The 18,888-nt window shown below is 43.9% G+C and overlaps 2 protein-coding genes across 3 annotated transcripts in view; both read left to right on the top strand.

Moving 5' to 3' along the window:
• Positions 1 to 7,162, top strand: part of arid3a (AT-rich interactive domain 3A) — a gene marked incomplete at its 3' end in the record, with an annotated part of 31,497 nt that extends 24,335 nt beyond the window's left edge. For both annotated transcript variants that reach the window (XM_079999712.1, XM_079999713.1), the window contains 5 exons: positions 1,435 to 1,618; positions 2,270 to 2,517; positions 2,737 to 3,024; positions 3,790 to 3,879; positions 7,026 to 7,162. In XM_079999712.1, coding sequence (XP_079855838.1) covers positions 1,435 to 1,618; positions 2,270 to 2,517; positions 2,737 to 3,024; positions 3,790 to 3,879; positions 7,026 to 7,162 — 947 coding nt within the window. The remainder of the gene's footprint in view (positions 1 to 1,434; positions 1,619 to 2,269; positions 2,518 to 2,736; positions 3,025 to 3,789; positions 3,880 to 7,025) is intronic.
• A 5,327-nt stretch (positions 7,163 to 12,489) lies between these two features.
• On the top strand, positions 12,490 to 18,703 carry ctdspl3 (CTD (carboxy-terminal domain, RNA polymerase II, polypeptide A) small phosphatase like 3). The gene is made up of 11 exons (XM_079999806.1): positions 12,490 to 12,739; positions 13,697 to 13,820; positions 13,915 to 14,046; positions 14,309 to 14,423; positions 15,061 to 15,172; positions 15,292 to 15,378; positions 16,018 to 16,080; positions 16,606 to 16,685; positions 17,334 to 17,460; positions 17,845 to 17,940; positions 18,237 to 18,703. The coding sequence occupies exons 1-11, from the start codon at positions 12,611 to 12,613 to the stop codon at positions 18,300 to 18,302; spliced, it is 1,131 nt and encodes a 376-aa protein (XP_079855932.1). The 5' UTR covers positions 12,490 to 12,610; the 3' UTR covers positions 18,303 to 18,703.
• Positions 18,704 to 18,888: the final 185 nt, after the last annotated feature.

Here is an 18,888-nt window from a genome sequence, read left to right as displayed (position 1 = left end):
TGGTGCAGCTATAGTCAATTGGTAGGAAGCATGATCATATCTTCATGACCTTTCAGGAACAAGTTTTGACCACTTTCCCATGGAAGCTCAAATTTTTTAGATTCTTTGATATAGTCTCTGTTTTAGGATTTTGGAAAAACTCGAGATCTATATGGTGAGAAACCTGCCATTTTGCCATGTTACTGTATTTGTCAGTGGGACCACTAGATAGCTTGAATGTAGACCCGGTCCTTTAATGGAGCCCTGGTTCACTTTGTAGGCCTTCCACTCCTGTCTCGCTCTCTCCCTCCCACTCTATCTTGTCCTGTTCTTCCTCCACACACACACACACACACACACACACACACACACACACACACACACACACACACACACACAGACACACACACACACACACACACACACACACACACACACACACACACACACACACGCCCCCCTTCTCTCTCTCCCTGTGAGTGACATTTGACTCTCTGGCGCTCTCAGGTTTCTATTGGGCGGGGGTGGGGCTGTGGTGGTCTTTATTCATTTCGGAGATGATTGCTTTATGGCTGTGTCGCTCCTCACAGTTGCCAGGCCATAACTAGAGAGGACATGTTGTATCACAGCAGCGGGATGGATTATTTTACCTTCCCTCCCCAGCAGCCGATTCTAGCACGCCCCCCCTCCATCGCCGAACCCCGAATCATGCTTAATCAGAAACACTCAAGCCCTCCACTTCCCCATGTAGAGCGCCACATTTTCCCAGCCAGGAAAAGTGGGGAAAATGCACCGACTAACAGCGTGCTGAATACTGTAACGGTTTGCCTTTCGCTGACTTGTTTGTCACCCGCATGTCTTTGCTGGTTTTGCACACCGACAGGTCTGTGTTGGAGCATTAAGATGGTCAGTGGTGGCTCACAGTAGTGAAACCAGCCCTGGATGTTTACGCACTCAGACCTGATGATGGGCGGGTCTGGCGAGCCTCCTTTAAAAACAAGAGAGCGCCCTCTGCAGGCCAGATAATGAGCTGACACAGCATTTCCTTAGGACATCCAAGTATTATTGTTGAAAGTTTTTTTTTTGTTTTTTTTTATGTAAATCTTAGTATTGAGCAGTGCCAAAATGACCATTCTGATGCTGCTAAATTACTATCTGTAGCATATGTGTAGCATTAATGTGATTCTTGTTGCAGTTTAAAGATGTCTTTTGACGGTTAAATTAAACCTTATTATTAAAGGTACTTAAATACACCCATGGATTCGATTTTGACCCAAGAGTCCTACTATCGTAATTGTCTCCAACTAATCTGGTCTCGTAATCTAATCTAGTGAAATGGCAAAGAGGTTTAGGTAGAGTTTGGATACTTCATCGGTCACTGTGGCCTGATCCACATAATCCACAACGTGATGGTTGACTGTGTGTGTGTGTGTGTGTGTGTGTGTGTGGTTCCAGGAACTCCAGTGAACCGCATCCCAATCATGGCCAAGCAGGTCCTGGACCTGTACATGCTCTACCAGCTGGTGACGGAGAAGGGCGGCTTGGTGGAGGTCATCAATAAGAAGCTGTGGAGGGAGATCACCAAGGGACTCAACCTACCAACTTCAATAACCAGCGCAGCCTTCACCCTCCGGACACAGTGAGTTCTGCACACACGCTGTGACTCTCACATGTTTTCCTACAGAGCCACATAATCTACCTATGTACACTAACTAACACTAATGTTTACACTTTCACACACACACATGCACGTTTTTCTTCTATTGCATCTGTTACGCACAAGTGCACACACACACACTATTGACACACATAAGCACATAAGGCACAAATGCTAACCTGCACGCACTCACACACCCTTATGGATACACACTCAAACAAAAAAATTAAGTTACTGCCAAAAATTCACATTACTAACTAGCACAGAAAAGTGTCCATATTCATGTACATTAACATATACACAAGAGCCACACTCCCAAATTAACAAATGAAAACATTCACAAGTACTGTGTCTGTTCACTAACTCTTCTTAACTCCCATAATGTAATCCATTACATGACATAATTATGTGATTGCTTTTAATGTTGGTGATTATTGTTTGGTGTTGTTGCCAAGTAATTAAATTTAAGCTTATTCCAATCCTTCATCATTATGAGCGTTTATATAAAAGCACCAGAGGAAATAACTAAACAGTAAATATTGGTTCTATGAAAATAACAGATCAATAACTTACCCCTAAATAGCCTGATTGTTACTTGGCTAAATGAGTGATCATTTCCTGTGCCGCTGTCAGATACATGAAGTACCTGTATCCGTACGAATGTGACAAGAGGGGTCTGAGCAACCCCAATGAACTCCAGGCGGCCATCGACAGCAACCGGCGCGAAGGGCGGAGGCAGAGCTTTGGGAGCTCTCTGTTCACCTACTCCCCCAATGGGACGCCCACCATGCTGTCCTCCCCCAAGCTCTCCATGTCCAGCATGGGGATGCCGGTGGCCACCAACGGCGCCCTGCTCACCCCAATCCATAAAATCAAGAAAGGTGATATAGAAGCGACTTTCTTACTTGAATTCCCTTGTTTGGTCTCTCGAAACAGAGTTATCTAACAGTGCACCTAACAGTCTAACAGTGCACAACTTGTGGTATTCCTGAGCTGTTATTTTAGGACCATGTCCAAGTGGGGGCTTTGGCTCATTAGTCTTATTTGAGTGTAAAAGCGAGTATGTAACCTCTCGGCTCTCTGTGCCATCCCGCCAGAAGAGGAGGGAGCGCAGCCGCTGTCGGGGGTCGGATTGGCTCGCTTGCAAAGCGGGGCCCTGACCGGCCAATCGGTGGCCGCGGCGCAGGTCGCGGCGGCCCAGGCGGCCGTGGCAGCTCAGGTGGCGGCACTGGAGCAGCTGCGAGACAAGCTGGAGGCCGGGGAACCGCCGGAGAAGAAGATGGCCCTGCCGGCAGAGGAGCAGCAGCGGCTCCTGCAGAGAGCCCTGCAGCACAACTTGCTGGCCATGACCGCACAGATGCCCATGAACATCCGCATCAACAACCAAGGTACGGGGATAAGAAAGGGTGTGGTGGAATTGTAATTAAAGTTATGTATTTAACTGTGGATTTGGTGAAGTTAAGTACCTGCCAAAATATTTGTTTATCCTAATTTGGTTACGGCAATCCCCACTTAAAAAGTATGAAATTGGCTTGGCAGTTAATACCGATAATTATAATTCAACTGTTCAAAGAAGGAGATTTGCATGCAGCGAAGTTAAAGAGCAAGTGCACCACGAGACAATGAAATGAAAGCCTCTGCCACAGTCACCTTATCACTTTATATTCTGGTTAATTATAAATTCCTCTAACTCAGAGAAATGCATCACCGCCCCCTCTTCAGTTAATGGTTGTCAGTGCATTCCCTCATAATTAACCCGACAGGCATTTTTACCCACACAAACTTATATAACAGTACTTTCTTTTTGACAGGGGGATTCCCAAAGCGAGTGCGGGCTTCAGTGTTTAATCGGCTTGCAGGAAATGACTTCAGCAAACTTATCAAAGCGTTGGTTGATGAGAAATGCTGCAGATTTATAAGCGTCACACATTGTGGAAGGAAACACCGAAGTGTGAAGCTAAATAATGCTGTTGCGAAAGATCCCCTCTGACTGGCTACTAAGTTTGGGTTACAAAACAGTTGACCAAATCCTGTATTGACATTTCTATCAATGTTTCAGGGTTGTAATGACTTTTTACAGTTTATGTTCCTGTTAAATCCACATCCTGCTCTTTGTTTTTTTCGTTTTTTTGTTGGTTTGTTTTTTTTGGCAGAAGGCCGACAGGACTCCGCCCTGAACCTCACTACAAACGGCACAAGCAGCATCAGCATGTCAGTGGAGCTGAACGGAGTGGTGTATACCGGTCAGTGACCAGTCAGACCACCACGGTCTAGAACAGTAGACTCAGTAGACTCCCAAACTCAGGTCCAAGGATCTCCAGAGAGCCTGTCCTATTTCTTGACAGGCTCTTTACCAAGGCCTTGTAAATTCAGTTTCTCTTTCCTCCTTTCTGTCGATCCCTGAGTTTTCTTTCGCTGCAAGGATTGCAATGGGAGCAAAATACTATCAAGGCTCAATGTGGAGAGTGGTATTTTTGACACCAGGTCACACCAAATAGTGGGACGGCATGGCTAACCTATTGTTCATTTTGTGATAAAAGTGCCAAATTTGGTGCAAATATAGCTCAATATATGTAGAAGAATTCAGGATATTTGACCATTGCAGATTGCTATTCTGAAGACCATGGCAGCCAATTTTACAAAATGGCTGCCATGGAAGCTGCTGTTTCCAAGGTATCAGTACACCTTGGTGTAGGTGCTGGTTCTGGCAAAAATAAGTATGGCAAACCTCTCAATAATGTTCATTGCATCATCCTGGATCTCCTTTGGTCCATTTGCCAGCATCAGAAGTGCATCTGGCAGTGACTTCCATGTTTACCATGCTGACTCTTTGCTTGTCCAGTAAAACCGGATACAGTGTCGCAGCCTATCAAAGCATGGAACATTGGAAGGGAACATGACATCTCTGGTGTGAGGCATGCAGCTATTTGGTGGGCTGCCAGGTACCAAAAGCTCTTGCCAAGTCCGAATGCTAGCTACAGTTCACATCCAGCTGGTAACTGACTTATAGCAAACCCAGCCAAGACCACAACATCAGTGTCAACAGTGCGAATGAGCATATGGTGGTGGCCATGCTGTGCAGACTATCAGCTTCCCCATGGCTGCATGGGGCCATGCTGTGGAGATCCTGCAGTAGCTGTGTGCTGAGCACCTCCTTCCCATCGGTGAGGACAACTCGCTTGTCTCCCTCACAGAACGCCTGAAGGAGGACCTTGGACAGGAAACTGAATAGTTGTGTCACGACAACCCTCAGAAAGTTCTGCCAGTTTCCTGGTATGGCAGTCTTCCAAAACACATGTCTCCTTACCGTTTTTCTGCGCTTGGCTCTTGCTGTGTCATGTACAGAATTTGCCGCTGAGAAGAGATATATAGGATGAACACCTGCTGGGCATATTCATCGAATGTCGTGTCACCTGCTGGCTTCATCACAGGAGAGCACCGGTGGCCATTTTATGCTGAAAGAAGTCTTCCAGGGTTCCGTCTCTCATTTGACAGCTAATGTAGAGTCTTGCGAAAAGCTCGACATCACTTTTCATCAATGTCAGCTTCGGCTTCTCCTTACTTGCCGTCTTTGTCAATGAGCCAACAAACCGTTCCCGCCGGTTGCCGTGCATTGTGTCATCAAGGGGCGTTGATCTCTCCACAAGACATTCCTTTGTAAATGCTTGGAACTGTTGTTGGCGGATCTACTCTGCCTTCTTAACAGGCTTCGCTGTCGAATGGCTCCTCCAATCTCTTTGCTGTCAAGGACAAGCAGTTCTTCACTGTCGTCTTCCAAAGGACAAGCAGTTCTTCACTGTCGTCTTCCAATGGGTCGCCCAGTTCTTCCATTACCTTGACAAGTGAGCAGACATCTTTCCCAAATGCTTTCTGCACACTTGGCTGTCTGGTCATGGTGTAGCACCTCATCTCATCTTCCCATGAGCTGGTGTGCATCTTCAAAGTTCTCAATCAGTGCTGCAACCTCAAGGCCAGCGACCATCCACCACCAGAGGGCACTAGGGTTGTCTGTAAGACCTTCCGCCCCTCCACTAAGTCTTGACGCGAGCATTCTTCCGCTCACATGCTTGATCGATGGGGATTGCAGAGAAGATCCAGTTGGTCTTTTGAGTGGTGAAATTTTCGGCATTAAATTCTCAGGCAACATCTGGGTCTCTTGTTGGTAGTTCAGTCATGTCACGGAGATGTTCTGGGATCCAGCGGGCGGCAGTTCGTATGATCCAGAGCAAAGAACCAGGGGACGAGTTCTGCCAGAGCATCGAAGTACATGCTGAAGCAGGCGCTGCCACAGGCCTAGACCAGGCATAGACCAGTAAACACAGCTCCAGTGCCGAGACTGGAGCCCAGTACTGGAATTGAGGGCAGCTCTCTTCCCTCTCCAAACCACCGTCAAACCCCAAAGGCTCATCTTCTGTATCTGTGTCACGGTTATTGATACTGTTCCGACTGTACCGATACTGTTGGATTTATAATGCAGCCTCTGTGACTTTTTGGGCACGTTGGGTGTGAGCAACGTGTGCTGCAATTATAGTACAATGAAATGAACCATGACTTTGTCAACGTCCATAGAATTGTGAGTATTTTATTTGGTTCTCAGGGTTACTAGGATCTAGATTATGTCCATTATTGCATGTGGGTCCAGTGGGATAGGAAAGTTTGACCAACTGCCGGTGGCCATTTTGAAAAATGGCTACCACAGCCACCAGGGTGCGGTTTGTCATGGCCCAATATCCAGTTTTGTTTGGTCTTTTTATTTGGTGTTTTTATCACAAAATGAACAATTGTTATGACATGTTGAACTATGCCGCCCCACTAAGAGGACACTCGCTTTGCAGTGTCAAGCAGACCCTGCCCCCAATATGAAGCCAGGCTCCGAATATACAAAAGATAAAAAAATATATTTTCAAGCAAACAGGGAGAGGGAAGCGCTATTTTCACAACTTTAGCACAAAGTCAATTTTCTTTTAGTTTTTTTATTTTTGTTGCAATGAATGGCATATGAGAGGCATTTCCTATCCTGTCTACATCTATATCCTGACCATAACCACTCCCAACCCGTAACTAAACCATCTCTAACCTTATATCCGACTAATTTAAATTTACATAACCGGACCATTTCACATTACATTACATAACATTATGTCGTTATCATAATGTCATTATTTCATCTTGCTTTTGACCAAAGCAACTTACAATACGTACATTTTGTCACTTCAGAGGAAAATCTGTGGCCGTAGCGTAAAATACAGACAACAGATAACCTTCACCCTCGAAAACGGACTCGTAATTTTGAGGGGAAGATATGTGGTTACTTGTGTCTCGTGCTAATTTTGTTTCTCAATTTCCGAATTTGCTGTTTGTGACGTAACTTTCTTTCTTCCCCGCTCAGGTGTCCTTTTTGCTCAGGCAGCGGGGGCAGCCCTCGCAGGCCCCCTGGCTTCCACCTCTATCAACAAAGCATCAGGAGGTCGTGGCGGCGCCCAGCAGCTTCCCCACACACCTACCTCAAGCAACCCATCGTCTTAACCAACCCGGACCCCTTCCTTTTTTTAATACCAAGCTAACTTAAGCCAAAAATCAACCTCATTTTCTACGTAGTTTATGCCAAAAATTAACGTGAAAAAATACAACAGAGTAAAGACACAAACTGAAACTCGGATCACTTGAAGTACACTATCTCAGGTTTTCTCTTTACCATTTACCATATTTTGTTCTTCGCACCATACATGAGTAAATTAGTTTCCTTAGTATAAGAAATAAACATACAGAGAGCCAGTATATGATACATATATACACACAACCTGTGAATTATTTATTTCTACATAAATGTACAGATTTTCAGAAAACAAAAGGAAAAAATTCAAACTCGGAGGGCAATGCACTGTTTATACACACACCACAGACACACACATCAGCTGACTGACATTTATGTTCTATCCTCGAGAAAACAGGAGATTTCTTGTATTTACAGTAGGATTTTTTTTTTATTCTCATTGTTTTTATTCTCATTGGTTTATTATTGTAATCGTTATCTATCCTTACTGCAAAAAAATATATAAATATATATATATATTTAGGTTTTTATTGAAAAAAAAAAAAAGGAGATTATCAATATACTCTATTTTTAATCAGAAAAAGCTTTAAAAGGTATACCTTATTTCTTCAGGGCATATAACAAATTACCGTTGTGACCTCATGTTGCGTAGAATGTTTTCCCTTTTGCGTGATGCAGATGGAAAAGTGAAATGGGAAAAAAGACTATTCACTGTTTCACAGTGTGGGTGTCTGGTTCAGATCAGAGTGGGGGTGAGATATCTCACCCTGAGTCTTGGGGATTTTTCAGTCGATACGATACAGATTGATGCCTTTTCTCTCCCCCTTCTGCTGTGAAGGCCACGTGCTTTTCAGCTCTTTTCAAGCCGCACCTGTCCCTTGTGGAGGGGGTAGGTGGGTGGGTGGCTTGGACCACCTCTCGCTCCTCGTCAGGTCTGCCGCTCTCGCCTCGTGTCTCTGATCGTACATAACCCCCCTTTGGGGAGGAGGGGAAGATGCAAAGACAGTAACGAACTTGGACTTTGCCATGTAACATATAACGAACCCGGGAGTTTTTGTCGTGCGTAGAAAACTCACGCACACACGTTGTGGAATTTAAGGATGGAATGGACAATCATGTGTTTTGAGGAGAAGGAGAGGCTTGCGTGGATGTGTGTTTTGTTTCCCTTCCGCTGCTGCACCGAAAGCCTGAGCGCTTCTTTTGGGATCCGGGAGCTGTTCGTGGAATTGAAATGTCTTTCAACGCGACCGAGTGTCTTATAAAGAACGTGACGAGGAATGTGTTGTGACGGTGTAGAAGTAGGTGTCGCTTCATCTGGGGGCTTTTGAAAGACGGTTCACGCTTGCATGCTGAGCGCTCGCCCGATCGTGTGTGTGTGTGTGTGTGTGTGTGTGTGTGTGTGTGTGTGTGTGTGTGTGTGAGAGACACACCACGGTTTTGGTTCTGCTCAGTCTCAGGCCTTAGCGCAGGCTGCGGCACAGGGGCACACGATGCTTCCGCCCTGCGTGTCCAGACACAGATCCTCAGAGGGGCGGTTTGACATCCTCTTTTATTACCTTATGGGTAATAACATATGCTGCTAACCTAAGGAAAACAAAGTTGTTCATCCATTCAGCTACTTTAAAGCAGGCAACTCCCACCCTCTGGCATTTCTACTTGTAAATATCATTGTCGACGGAAATTGTAAAAGTTTGTGGCTCAATTTGGTAATGTCTGCCACTGTGACCCAGACGTAAAGTAGGTTTCTACCCAAGCTTTCATGGCTCATCAGCACCGATTACACTTGTATTGCCGGCAAAAACCTCCTTCTCAAATGGCTTGAAATTCACTTCCGTCGTTGTTGAGTGGGAGCAGATAGCCTGGGAGCCGTATCCAGGTCTTTCCATCGTCACCATGTCGTTGTTGGTCTTCGCACCCAAACGCCCGCATATCAAAAGCAGGATTTTACCTTTTAATTGCCTTGTTGTTGCGTGTTATTTATGTGAGCTGCATTTTCAAATCGGAATTTAGGTGTTTGGTGAATTTACATTTTGATCTCAAGCACCATCGTGTGTATTGCCATCATAGATTTTTAAGTGGGTGGCTTCGAACACATTTGCAATCTGAGTCGTTTTGAAATGCATTTCCCAATATTTGTTCAGGGTTGAATTACAAATGATACAAAAAATGGCATCTCTTCTGCCACTGCCCCCTTTTTTTTTTGGTTCTTATTCTAATTTAAAAAAAAAAGAAAACATGTCACCACTAGCTCCGGTTAAGGGGAAAATGGCTGACAATCAAATGAAGACGTGTTGTTTTGGGGAGACACCGGGTCCTGGGGGCTGGAAGGGAGAATCAAATCAATCCAATCTGGAGGGTCAGGGCTGTTCTTTAAGATTGACCCTGTGATCTTGAAGCCCCTGATGCAACGTCCAAGCACCTGCCACCTTTTAATGGATCCACGTCTATCCCATGTCAATCCACCCAGGTATTTGCATGTGAACAGATCGGCCACTGCATCTCTCTCTCTCTCTCTCTCTCTCTCTCTCTCTCTCTCTCTCGGGCACGCGTTCCTCAGGAAAGGGTGGTGTGGTCAACGTCACCATCATCGTAGTGACAATCAGGAAATTAGGACGGACGTTGTGTATCTCCGAAGTAGTCGTGGATGGACTCGTGCAATCATAACAAATCCCCTTTTCTACCTCAAGAAGTAAATCATTGGAAAATGCCTTTGCGACAGCAACGATGCAATGCTATTTACATGAGGGATGGAGGAGTTTATGCTGGTTCGTACTATGAATCGGTTCTGGGTAAAAAAAAAAAAAAAAAAGGAAAATTAAAAGATTTTCAAAAAAGCATGCGATAAGTGCCGACAATCGGATCTCATCCAAACACGCTTGAGAAGAATTGAATGATGATTATTTTAGAGGGGCCAGTTTTCAGTCAGTCAGTAGTCAGTTTTGTGACATTTCAATTACTTGTTTATACCCCCCCACCCTCCCCAGTGGAATATTTTGTTACAACGCACAATCATCAGGCTTCGTCCGAGACACTATGGGTACCAAGGACGATGGCGGGGATGGCGGCATCTGAGTAACCTGTAGATGATTTGAGTGTATGGGTTGGAATGTTTCCGGTCGGGTTAACTCACATGCACATGTGTCTTTGGCTTGGACATCAACAACACCACGGAGAGAGAATGAAAAGAAAACGACGATGCCTTCTGCTGTGACAATTGTATGAATTAACCTGTATGAAGATTTATCAAATGGAATAATTCTGCAATGTGTTTTTTTTGTTTGTTTTTTTTCTTTTGAAGGGCTACGGATTATAATCCGTTTATATTACTTTTGTCTAATTTGTTTGTTTTCATTTTGTTTAGTTTCTACTTTGCTGTTTAAATAATGCTGTAGAAAAAGCCCCCCCCCAGCGCACGGAGAGATTACATATAGAGCAGACTAATCAAGATTGTGATAATGTTATAAATTACTACTAATAATAGAATTATTATTAATAATGATAATGTGATGATTTTGGGAAGCCACGTGGCGGTCCCGCCGGCCACCGTGTTTTCCGTGTCACCCGGAATTTCAGGATGGAAACAAGGCTCTGTCTCTTACGACTTCTCAGGAAAACCTACCTCTACCTCCAGTTTGACTCATTGACCCCAGAGAGGGCGGACGTTACAGTTTTTTGGGGGGCGCAGGAGGGTAGCGCTCACTCTCACTTTTCTTTTTATTTTAGCTCTTCTGCTCTCATCTTATTGGAGTGTTACAGGTTCTATCACATGTGGCACATGTGCAGTTTGATCGGTCACTGGAGCACTGGTGACATACCTCGAGCTACTTAGAACAGCTACTACTACTATGGATTTACTGGCACACGGGAAAAAAAAAGTTTTTTTCAGTCTTTTATATTATTGTGTGCTTATCTTTTTTTTTTTTTTTTTTTTTCTTCAACTTCCTATGGTGTTTCTATTTTTTATTTTTAAATTAAATGAAATGTTTCCTACCCATTATGGACAGTGCACGTGGGGGAGTTTTCGACAGGCTTGACACTGTTCAGTCGCAGATTAACAGCATCCTTTTCTATATCTGCTACATCAAAAAAAATTTCTCTCTCTCTTTTCGAGGGTCGAAGCTCTATTCATGCCTATTTACTCAATATGTGTTTGTGTGAATACTTTTATTTGAAACCTTAAATAAAATTTCAACTTTCTCAAATGACACCAAACTGAGAGATGATGTTTTGTTAATGAAAACAATTTCATTAAAATTTCATCTAAAGAAATCTGTAATAAGAAGGTAATGTCACTGGTACGTACTGTACATATGGACTTAAGTGTTTGTATATTACTGCAGTCAGAATTCATGTATTTATACGTTCATAAAAAGATTACCAGCCCAGTCCTATTAAATAGAATACAGATAAGTCATGTAATTCTGGATTCTGATACTTGGGTACATTGTTTGTCATGCCCAAGTGGATTTTGGAGGTGTTTCTGAAAACGAGATTGGAGAAACCAAGCAATTAGGGAGGAAATCATTGACACGGCGACACCACAGTCTGCAGACCGTGTCCACGGGCTTGTGATAAAAATGTCATGTTCATAATCAAAGTGATACTAAAATCCTAGAGTTATTTCATGACAATTATGCAGGAACACATTATGCCGTTCTTATTTCATTTTTATGTTGTGTTTTATGTAGCTTTTCGATCTTTTTATATATCCCAATGAAAAATGCATCGTGGACAGTCATTGTTTGATTTGATTTTTCTGACCACAGAGTATTCACAACAGATTGGTCGTTTTGGAAACCTCAGTAGAGGCCTCTACAGTCCAGGACAGAGACGAGTCGCCGTATAGGGCCATCTGCAGGCCAAATAACGTTATTGCGACCATTTCTGGTGGACTGGAAAACTCGAATAAGGCGCTAGCGAATAGAGCAGCCAAGCGACGCAGGCCCCGGCGAAAAGAGCCGGAGTTGGTCCCCGGAGGCTGCACTGCGACGGCCCACGGCTCCGAGCTGTATGCGGGGTCAGATGGCTCGTTGCATCCTACTCGTGCAATGACAATAAAGAGACGTATGACCGTATGGACACGTCTGTGACAAATAACCTCTTTCATCTTGAACATTCTATTATTTCCTGTTCTATTTATTATGTTCTATTAGCCGCAAACGTGAGCGACGCATCTCAGGTCGCAGGTCCACCCACGTCCAATAAGCCCCCGCCCACTCGCCCCATCCCGGCTGGTGAACCTATCGCTGCCCGGCAGGTTTGAACGGAGTGACCGATTCGAGAAAGCACGGGAGAAAGCCGCTCCACTGGGCCGTCGGAGACTAGAAAACAGGCGAGAGCATTTGTAATATCGCCAGCAAACCGTTAATACCCGCTCTCCGTCTATTGCACGCTGGACTGACCGACGGCGGTTTGGGGAAATGAGGCTGAGGTCGAGGAAGGTTTTAAGGGAGAGCTCTCTAACGCCGACGCGGAAAACCGACGAATGCTCGGCCGAAACGCCGAGAAGATCGCGACTCAGTCGGGCCGAAACCCCGGTTCCAGCGAAGGTATTTAGACTTTTTTTTTCCCCCCCCCATTTAAATATTGCCGACGAGTGTTCTGAGAATCAACAATCTGATTTGACGTGTGTTTAAGCGGGTCACGAGTCCGACGGTCGCTACCGCGCCAAGCTAACGAGCTAACTGCCGAAACCACAACAAAACCGTGCGCGTGCGCAGCTCGTTTCGTTGGCTCCCGGTCGTAGGACAGGATCTCGCAAATTCGTTCCACGTTCTCTCTGTATCGTACACTTTGTGAACATCAACAGAACTGCCACCCACACCTCACAATGCAGTTCGACGTGCGCAATTCATTCTAATAACTTCGTACATCGTAACAAGTTAGATCCCTAGCCAATAACAGCGTCCATGCTGCCTTTTAATCCATGTGCATAGAACGCATTTCGTGTATGGATTTAGATTTTCAACGTGATTATTAATTGTCACGTTTATTCTTAAGAAAAAATGGAATGAGTCCTCTCTGTGGGCAAGTTGGATGCTGAATAGTTTAATCATTTTCATAAAATGTCGAAGGCAATGGGTAGGATGTGTTTTGTTTGCCCCAGATACAACTTGAAATCCCCCCCCCCCCCCCCCCCCCATCACGGTGACGTCGGCTGTCGTGCAGCCACAGAGCGGATTAAACGACAGCAGTTGGGGTCTGCAAAATGGGTCACCGCCGCACACTTTTGATTGCTCCCCATGTACTTGGTCCAGTCACAAACTAATCGGGTTAATTCAAAGCAGTGCTTATTGCGGAACTGGTGGTCACCAGAGACTAGGACCTTTTGCACGCAGGCCCTGTTTGCCACAAAGGGACCCAACCCCTGGGGCTATGTCATTGCAAAGTGGTTTCAAAGCTGAGCCGAGGAATGGGTTGAGGGGTAGCTGCTTGCAGTCACATGTAGATGGAGTCTCATCATACATAATTTTATGATGTCTTCAATTATTTGTTACTCTTGTTAGGATGCCGCTACTGTGGGGCTTGACTTATCCCCGTCTGGTGAGGGCATTCCCATGGCAATGAGGCGACCCATACCCAGGGCCCGAGGAAGAAAGCGCGTCATTGCTGTTGTTGACGGGGAGGCAGGTACAGCTCCAGCACAATGGCTAACTATTGCATTAAATGGCAGGACTACAGGGTTTCCCAGCATTTCATCTTTTTATTTTCCGTTGCCCTCTAGACCCCGCCTTCCGCACTCCGATAAGGCGTCACAACCAAACCCCAGGGAACGCCAGGCCGGCCCTCCGACGAAACTCCACACCCAGAAGCATCTACTCACCCATCGTGAGGTTCCTCACCCCCAGCAAAGAGAGTCAGTACTGTGCGGAGATGGCACTTTTATATACATTTTTTGACCATTTTATCAGCTGGGAGGGACCCTGGGACCCTCAAAGTGCTTCACATGGAAATGGGTTGGTTATGAAAACTGTTCATTTGAAGTCTAGAAGTGGCTCTTGGCAGGGAATGCTCTGTCATGCTGTTGGTGTCATTGTCTCATTAGCAAACTTCAGAAAAAAACAACTGTTTTTTTTGGCATGATAGAACACTGTGTAACCTGTTCTTCCTCTGTTCAGACACTGGGAGTGCTGGTGCGAGGGAAGACATGTTGAGTCCGGAGCAGTTTGTGTTTGGCTTCGGCTCCATGGGTCAGCTGGCCGGGGACGAGGACTGCGACGACGTCTTCAGTCCGTAAGTGGTTCTGTACAAGCACCCAATGTTTATAAATCCGAGGCCCTAATTAATTCATTCATTTTCTATCTATTGTCCATCTATTTATCTATTGTTGTCTATTTCTGGGATGTTGGCAGTATATAATGTCAGCCCCGCCACAAGCCTAGTTTCATCCAAAATAATCAGACGACTTACTCGTTAAGGTGTCCTTTTTGCATACGGGTATGGTTATCGAAAAAGACAAGTAAGGCATTGATTTTTCAATTGCCGCATTTTTGTTTGCCTTTAGTCTTTTTAATAGTGGCAGTCCATTCTGTTAAATTTGCTGTCTTGTTAAAGAATAATTATTCTTCAGAGTAGTAGTATTGGTTTAGTTGTACTTTATCCTGTGTAGTTCATAAGATATCTACAAACTCCTAGACCAGTGGTTCAAACTTTATTTAGTAGTGCTCCCCGTTTTAGATTTTTTTTGGGGCCTTTTCAAAAAGTTATATACAACCAATATTTTTTTTTAACCCTTTTTTTTCTGCAGTACCCCAAAGTACCCCTAGGGGTACCAGTACCCCAATTTGAGAAACACTGTACTAGACCATCTGTTGGCATCATGTTTCAGTCTTCTTATTAGGTTTTCTAAAATTGTGTCTTTAATCATCAGGTATAACTTCATCAAGAACATTCCGGCACATTCTCTGCATTACAAACCCAGTCCCAGGGACATTCCACCCAAGATGAGGAGCACACCAGATGCCACTCTGGTCTTGGACTTGGTCAGTTTCATCACCGGCATCTTCCTTTTCGTCCACTTGGAACGAAAGGACAGTAAAATCCATTTCTTCTGGTTATAATCCACTTAAGTCAGCGTGTCCCATGTCCTCTTTTTTTTTAGGACGAGACCCTCCTGTTCACTTCTCTAAATGAAATCGAGGACGCGGATTACACCTTCCAAACCGCTTTCCAGGACCAACAGTACAAGGTGGGTTCCCGTCTTGGTTGGATCCGTCAAAAAACAATGACTTTTCTTTCTCGGTGAAAAGGAAGGACAACAAAATACTGCACCCCACCAACCTGAGTACATAGAAGACAACACACTAGCACACAGATGTGCCTGAGTTGTAGCTGTAGCATTTAGGGGACCTATGATGGAAAAACTCACTTTTTCAGTGTTTGTGCACATACATTTGGGTTGATGATGGGCCTACAAATACAAAAACTGACTTCTGCATTCTGTTGTATTTATTCCATAAACTTTCACTGATTACCCCTTATCAGTCCACCCCAATCTGTTTCTGAACACATTTGAGGCATTAAATAAGCAATCCAGTTCCTGAATCTCATATTAGATCTACAAAGCCTCGTTGAAAAGTAAGTTCCGACTTCTGTTGCCATGCTTCGAGCTCGTGGGGAACACTGCGACCGGAAATGTATTTTGTTGGTTTCGCCGGGTTGTGTTTTTTTACACTTTGTGTCTTAGTAGGCCCATCAGAGACCCAAATGTATATGCACAAGCACATAACAGGTCCTCTAAAGGGTCTCCTTGCAAAGATGGGGAAAGTGCCAGTAAGGAGATATATTTGTCACTCTCATTCTCTTCGTCGTCTACTTCTCCGCACAGGTGTACGTGGTTCTCCGACCCCACGTAAAGGAGTTTCTGCAGGCTGTGTCTAAAGTTTATGAGGTGGGTGTAGAATCGGAATCAGGGCGAGTTTATTCCGCTAAGTGCATTTACGTGTATGGGGAATTTGTCACGGTGATAATTGGTATGTTTCTACAGGCGATTAGCATTTAAAAAAAGCTTAACATTCTGTAAAGAAAAAAGGCTCCTAAAATAGAATAAAAAGTAAAATACAAATTTCAGAATATACACAAATAGCCCAAAATCTAAAAATTAAAAGATATTCAAATATATGAAAATATGCATAATATAAAATGTGATTCTATACCCAGGATAAGTTCTGTTTTTGCGGCTTGTTCCAGAAAGAAATATCAGTTTCTGCCTGTTTTTTGTTTTGATTGTTTTTTACGACTCTTTCGTTTGCAACCCACTTTTGCAGAAATTAACGCTGCTTTGAACCCCACCACAGCGATGTTGGGCGACTCTTGTTATTTGTACAAAATTTTGAAACTCAGCGACCTGTTGTTTGTTTCCCTGCCCATCCACCGGCGCTGTTTTGCTGCAGCTGATGTTTGTGTTCTGTTGCAGATGTTTGTTTACACATCTGCAAAGAAGGGGTATGCAGAGAAGATCCTGGACATCCTGGACCCACAGAGAAAGCTGTTTCGGTATGTCGCTGAAGACCTAGTTCTGCCCATTTTATCACCATGTTACAAACTGCTGTCAGGCGGTGCTACAAACTGCTGCGAGGCTCGGTGTGTCACACCAGTGGAAGGACAGAGTTGTTGCACGCCATTCTGCCCGGTATGAATCGCAGGAATTTACTAAACCACCACGAAGAGACTGCTTAAAACAAGACCACGTTTCAGAGTAGCTGTGACGTAATAATCGTGTCATCACTTTGGGCAAGTGTCATGTCTTTTTGCTGCAGTCGTCATAATAATCGTTTGTGAAAACGATTGATGCAGCGATATATGTACTGCCATTGGGTCGAAATTATGTTCTCATGTGCTCTTTGGTAAAAAAAATAAAAAATGGCCTGAAACCCAATAACAGTATGACATGCCATGGCTGTAAACGTTCCAGTTTCTTACTTGTAATTTTGGATCATCTCAACAAAAAATGACTAGGACGATGACTTAATAATAAACGTTGGCTTCAGTGTCGGTCACCTCGCTATAATTGGAAATAAAAATGTTGGTTTCTGTATCGGGAAGTTCCAAATAACTGTTTTTCCAAATGTTCTCCAACCTATTAGGAGTTTGTTGACATTTTTATCACTCCATTTTTTTGTATTTCTTTTTTCTCTCTTTTAGACATCGCTTGTACCAGGAGCACTGTGCCTGCGTTCTGGGTCACTACATCAAGGACTTGGCGGTGCTTGAGAGGGAACTTTCCAAGACCGTGGTCCTGGACAACGCACCCTACACCTACCCCTACCATGTAAATAGTTGGATGTTGATTTAAAATATTATTTTCAGTGTTTAAATCAGGGTCCCTGATCCATCTTTGCTTTGATCAAGTGTAGCATTTTCATCTCAAGGTTTGAACGTCTTGGGATATTTGTTTTATCGCACAACCTTGTTTTGTAGTACAGTAATTCTCCAAAAGGTGGCACTACAATGACAGTTACAAAAACTTCAATAAACATGACTTAAAAATGTTAAATTTAACATTGAGTCAGTAATACCCGTGGGACTGTGTAGCCAGTGCAGTGGTCTTTAGAGGCATCGTGGATGTTTTTACTTGATAAACTGATATCACCAGTGCTGGGGCCCTCAACTGATGTTTGCAGCAAACCTTTGAAATGTAATGTTTGTTTTTCAGCTGATGAACACAGTTCCCATCAGCAGCTGGAAAGGAGAACCGGAGGACCGCGCACTGCAGAGGCTCATCCCATACCTGGAGAAACTGTCTGGAGCAGTAAGTCATGCCATCAATATATTCTACTAAGAGCATTGTTTAAATTTGGAAGAAAGTACATGTGTTTGGTATTCTTTAGTATAAATTACTGTGAGGTTATATGTATTTTATGAAAGAAAATGCAATGTAGAACTCAAATTTAAAATCCTTAAGATATACAATACAGTATTTGCTGTTTTAAGTGTTGATGTATTTATTAGTGTTTCGATTAGTATTGGAGTTGACCTTACTAACTAACTTACTTTTTGAAACCAGAGAGAGAGATCCCTGTTACCTGTTTTCCTTCGTACTTCCAGGATGATTTTCGGGACGTTCTGAAGAGGAGGAAGGATCACTTCCACAGACTGCTGTCGGAGGACTGAATGAACTCACAGCCCCGATCTACATTGGGACGGATCGGGATCGGACCTCTACATTTTTGGCTTAAAGGCAATATTCAATATGAACCTGCCCAGCTGATGCTTTGCACTGCACCCAAGCACTCCTTTGTCTCTCCTCTAATGACATTTCAGGATGCTAAAGTGGTGTGGCATTTCAAGCATGCAGTTGGTAATTTGTCCCCCAACACATTTCCCCATGTACCATAATACAGAGCGCTGCGTTAGCAACCATGTCTATGTGTAATTATGCAGAACTTAAAATATACTCATGATAATAACTTTTTAATTTATTGATTTCCGCGGAGTTTAAATGCTTTCATGTATATATTTGAGAATTTTTTTTTTTTTAATAATAATGACAATTTAATCACTGTTGAGTAAATGGCTGAAAAGGAAACTGTTTCTGACTATATTCTTGAAATATTACTATTGTCTATTGAGATGGAATTGAAGAACATGAAACACGGGGAATCTCACTCCCGACCAGCCCTTCCTCCTTTCAAACCAAGTCTACCGTGAAATTCTCTTGTCTCAAAGCAGTTTCTCCGGCACTTATAGCTGCAGCACA

Source organism: Zeus faber (assembly GCF_960531495.2).
Source record: "Zeus faber genome assembly, chromosome: 1".
Taxonomy (NCBI): domain Eukaryota; kingdom Metazoa; phylum Chordata; class Actinopteri; order Zeiformes; family Zeidae; genus Zeus; species Zeus faber.
The sequence above is the reverse complement of the archived record's forward strand: the minus strand, read 5'-3'. Positions and strand labels throughout refer to the sequence as shown.

Bases quoted from the DNA above. Each gene is read 5' to 3' on its own strand.
- ctdspl3 (XM_079999806.1), top strand. From the start codon at position 12,611: ATGAGGCTGAGGTCGAGGAAGGTTTTAAGGGAGAGCTCTCTAACGCCG. The intron at 14,047-14,308 runs GTCAGTACTGTG...TCCTCTGTTCAG, and splicing joins CCTCACCCCCAGCAAAGAGA to ACACTGGGAGTGCTGGTGCG. The intron at 15,173-15,291 runs GTCAGTTTCATC...CTTTTTTTTTAG, and splicing joins CCACTCTGGTCTTGGACTTG to GACGAGACCCTCCTGTTCAC.